Raw genomic sequence first — 4,900 nt, forward strand, 5'->3', positions numbered from 1 at the left:
TTCTTTTTCTCACCCTGGGAGAAGGATCGAGGAGGGAAAGACCCCACCCCCTGTGCCCTCCTCTCTGCACCCCCACTCCTTCCATGCTCCCTGCTCCTTCCCTCCCCTGTTCCACACTTATGCTCTCCCTCCCCCATACCTCTAAGTCTTCGCCAGAACAAGTGGCTTCGGAAGCATGCTCCTCGCGCCAGTATTGGATTTCCCTCTGACATCACTTCCTGGTTCCATGATCCTGGGTACCTCCTACCCTTACTACGCCACTGCACATAACTACTTTTAAATAACAACCCCTTTATTTTCATGAACAGTTGATTGATTTGTCTGTTTTTCCCAGCACTACTATCTCCCAGGCTGTTCTATAGTTAATGTGATATTCTTATCTTTCTGTAGCAGAGGATGAAGATATTACCTGTAATTGCATATCTCCATTTTAATGCCACAAGCGCTGAGGATTCTCCCCCTGCCACTAGGACCTGCGGCCAGAGGAACTGCTCCGCTCTAGACTCCAGTGACCTCTTCCTGACTCGCAGCAGATACATCTTGGCTTCAGTCTATATGTTCATCTTTGTGGTGGGCATACCCGGCAACATTCTGATGCTTCTGGTCCTGCTCCAGAATCTCCGGAGGATGAGCACTGAGCCCCTTTCACGTCTGACTTCTCCATTAATCATCAACATCACAGTCTCGGACCTTGTCTTTCTCTTCTACTGTATTCCCTTGACATTTCTCAACCTAGTCACGGTGGAGTGGCGGATAGGCTATGTGGTTTGCTTGACCCACCCTGCCGTCTGTCTCTGGAGCAATTTCTCCAGTTTGTACAGTATGCTCGCTGTGTCCGTGCTCCGGTATCTGGCAGTGGTCCACCCGACTCGCTCTCGGACTTTATCCAAAAAACTGATGACCTTAGTTTGCCTACTCATTTGGGTAGTGAGCTTCATGGTGTCATTCCCATTGTGGGTCTATAGTTCAGTAGCAAAGGTCCACGGAGTTCTGACTTGCGTCCTTCTCATGACAACTCAGCAGATCACACTTTATAGCAGACTTCTGGCAGGAGTTGCCTTCTTCCCCCCCATGTCCCTGATGATCCTGTGCTATCTGAAAGTCATTCACGCCCTTTGGTCTCGAAAGTCTCTTATTGTACAAAGAACCTCCAGTCTGCAGGTCAACAGGAAGGCCACTGTCATGATCCTGACCATGGTTGGGTCCTTTGTTCTCATGTGGGTCCCCTGCTGGTTGCTGCTTTTTATCACAGGGGGACGGCAGTTGGCTCTCACCCCCACACTATACGTTGCTACCAACATGACGATTGCTTTGGCCTTTGCCAACTGTTGCATCAGTCCCATCATTTACTTTGGCCTTTCTGATCAGTTTCGAACACGATTATGGAAGCTTTTCAGGGAAGCAGGGAAAAGCAAAACCTGCAAAGCCCATATGGAAAGGTCAGAGGCTTTCGATACTGTGATGAGTTCCTTAGATTCTGAAAGAACCCTTGTTCATCAAGAACACCACAGACAGGATTAGAGTGTGCCAGTTCAGCCTCAGAGCAGGTACATTTAACACTAGCAGAACACACTAACTTAGTGGTACAAAAATGCTTTTTTTACATTGTGGAAATTAAGAACCATTAAAAAAATATCGTTCAGACTATTGGTACAGGCATTAATTTTATCTATTTTAGACTATTGTAACATCATCTATTTAGGAGCACCCAAAAAATTATAAGGAAATTAAGGATAATTCAGAATACAGTTGTTAGATTGATTTTTGGTTTAAAAAAGAACGACCATATTAGTCCATATTATTGTTTACTTCATTGGCTGCCTTTGGAGGCAAGAGTATTATTCAAATTTTCCTGTATCTGCTTTAAGCTGATATCGGGATTGTCTCCAGCTTACCTTTATCCTCATTTTGTGTTGCACAGACCATCAAGAGAAACTAGAAACTTCTACTTATTTGCTTATCCAAAAATTAATGGGTATACATATAAGACCTTCCTAGATAGGACCCTAGCATTTCCTAGGGTCCTATCTAGGACCCTAGGAACAACAATCTTGGTAGGCAACAATCTTGGTAGGCAACAATCTTGGTTAAGTAAATGTATTCAACAAGCTATGTTATCCTATTGCAGTTTTCGGAAATTAATTAAGACCACTTTGTTCGATAAGTTTATTACTTAATGAGAGTTTTATTATTGAAATTCTATTTTACAAATGTTTGTATTTTTTACTGTATTATTATATTTCGCTGATTGTCCAGCTGTTTTTAGTGTACACTGCCTAGAACTTTTTGTTATGGCAGTATAAAAGAATAAAGTTATTATTATTATTCTCTTGCCCTCAAAATGCCAGATGAAAAATGAGCAAAAGGATTTATCCAGCTTGTGGTCTTGATCCCAAAGCTTGTTGATGTTAAGTTAAACTGTTAAAGTAATCATATGGCTACATGTCATAAGACAGTGGTAGGCAATTCCAGCCCTCGAGAGCCAGAGCCAGGTCAGGTTTTCAGGATATCAACAATAAATATGCATGAGATAGATTTGCATCTCAAGGAGGCAGTGTATGCAAATCCATCTCATACATATTCATTGTGGCTATCCTGAAAACCTGACCTAGCGATCCGTGCAGTCAAAGGGCAGCGTTCCTCCGATCACCCTCATTTGAATTTTGGGTTGTTGTGAATTGGTCGGGCCTGCTGGAATCGGCCATGGATCGCCCACGGAAGTCAGGTTAGTGAATCTAGCCCTTTATCATCAACCTCAATGTTAGTCTCTAATGATTTCTCAAGTAAAGGTTTATCTTATAGGAAATTCTCGAATTGAGATGGATCCACAAATATATATTTATCTGTTTCATTAGATTCTAAACATTTGCATGGAAATTTGAGGAAGAAAGAAGCTTCTATTGCCAAAACCTTAGGCTTAAGCTGTAGGAACTGTTTCCTCCAAAATTGCGTGTCTGGCAACATCAGGAAAAACTCTCAATTGCTGACCACAGAACAAGTCCTGTTTTGGTTTTTTTTTTTAAGCAAAATATAGTTTAAGAATAGTTTGGTTTTCTAATTCCATCTTAAATGTAACCAACAAAGTTGCTCGCATGGTTATAATATCTTTGGATGATTCCAAAAATTGAGAAATATTTAAACTATAGCATAACAAATAACTTCTATATTGCATAACCTGATAAGTTCTATGTGGTGTACAAATTTTTTAAAAACTATCCCCCTCTTCTATTAAACTGCGTTAGCAGTTTTTAGCGCAGAGAGCCCCGCTGAATGGCCCGCGCTGCTCCCGATGCTCTTAGGAACTCCCCGCACTAGAAACAGTGCAGTTTAATAGAAGAGGCCCTATATAAACATTAAAGGAAATTATTATGTAGGGAAGAAGTATGTCTTTAATTGTTTTCGAAAATGGTGGTAGGACTCAGAACTCAATAATAGAGTCTTCAAGCCTTATCCCAAAGTGCTGCCTATCAGGGGATACCAGCCTGAATAACATTTTTTTATTTGAATCTTGAAAGACTTAGGAGTTAATATGGCAAATCTAGCTCTGCCATTTGAATTTAACAAAACTACAATTCTCTATATGCGATTGGGCAAAAGCTGGCCTGAGGGGCTGGGACTACTCTGGGAAAACCAGCGTCCACAAGCCTGCAACATTCCTGACATACCCACGTCTACTTTTCCTAAACTGACTCAACCTGTATCTAATATGACTTGGAAACTAACTCAACATGGCAAATATTTTACAACTGTATGAGATAGGAAGTGATAGGGTTACCATATGACTCCAGGAAAAGGAGGACAAATTGAGATGTCTGGGCTTTACATCCATTGCTTTCAAGGGAAAAAAAATTTAGATGTTTCAATCTGTCCTCCATACTTCCATTGATTTCAACAGAAGTAAACCTGGATGTCTTAGTCCATTTTCCTTTTTCTGGAGCCATATGGTAACTCTAGGAAGTGACATCACTACAGCCAAAAGCAGCACCTGCAGTGATATCAACTCCTGTCTTAAGTCCAGTGTAAATAGGTGAGGGCTACCTAGTTTTCTATCTGGGTATCTCACAAGCAGATGTCAATTCACTTATCTCAGGATTCAAAGCAATATAGTTTTAATCAAAGGGGCTGCTTCATAAAGGTTACAGTTTAGGGACCACAGTACACATAAATGTGGCCATGCCCAGAGATGTATACACTACAGGAAGCTCTATCTTCTCAAATCCCTTTGAGTAGGGTTATCATATGGTTCCAGAAAAAGGAGGATGGATTGAGACATCCGGGTTTTACTTCCATTGGTTTCAATAGAAGTAAAGCCTAGATGTCTCTATCTGTTCCCCTTACTTCTATCTTATAATTTCAGCTTTCATTTGCTACTACTTGGGTTTTTGCTAGGTACTTATGACTGGAATTGGTCACGAAGAAAGGATACTGGGCTAGACGGACCATTGGTCTGACCCAGTAAGGTTATTCTTATGTTCTTATAATGCTTAGTAAAAAAAAAAAAACACCACCAGTGCATGGCAGATGGAAAATTATCATTCTGAGTCAGACTGGTTAAATAATCCAGGATGGGAAGAGATAGGTTTTAAAGTGAGACCTGATAGCAGAGAGGGAGCTACACCCTGGAGATCTGCAGAGGGAGCTTGCTTATTCCATAGGATGAAAGCTACAAGTTTCATTTAAAATTTGATTAAATCGCTTATCAAACTTCTAAGTGATATACAAAGACTTTTTTAAAAAATAGGGTTGTACACACGATATAAGAACATAAGAATTGCCGCTGCTGGGTAAGAACATAAGAAGCGCCCTCTCCGGAACAGACCCTAGGTCCTTCAAGTCCGGTGATCCGCACACGCGGAGGCCCCGCCAGGTGTACCCTGGCATAGTTTTGGTCCCCATATAG

The 4,900-nt window shown here is 41.3% G+C and overlaps 1 protein-coding gene across 1 annotated transcript; it reads left to right on the forward strand.

Moving 5' to 3' along the window:
* The first annotated feature begins 396 nt into the window (after positions 1-396).
* Positions 397-1,521, forward strand: LOC117347564 (C-C chemokine receptor type 8-like). Its single transcript, XM_033918659.1, has one exon. It carries the CDS (start codon positions 397-399, stop codon positions 1,519-1,521), a length of 1,125 nt encoding a protein of 374 aa, XP_033774550.1.
* The last annotated feature ends 3,379 nt before the right edge of the window (positions 1,522-4,900 follow it).

Source organism: Geotrypetes seraphini, chromosome 13, assembly GCF_902459505.1.
Source record: "Geotrypetes seraphini chromosome 13, aGeoSer1.1, whole genome shotgun sequence".
NCBI classification, from domain to species: domain Eukaryota; kingdom Metazoa; phylum Chordata; class Amphibia; order Gymnophiona; family Dermophiidae; genus Geotrypetes; species Geotrypetes seraphini.

What these genes read in the sequence shown, in the direction of transcription:
- LOC117347564 (XM_033918659.1), top strand. Translation starts at nt 397, where the DNA reads ATGAAGATATTACCTGTAATTGCATATCTCCATTTTAATGCCACAAGC.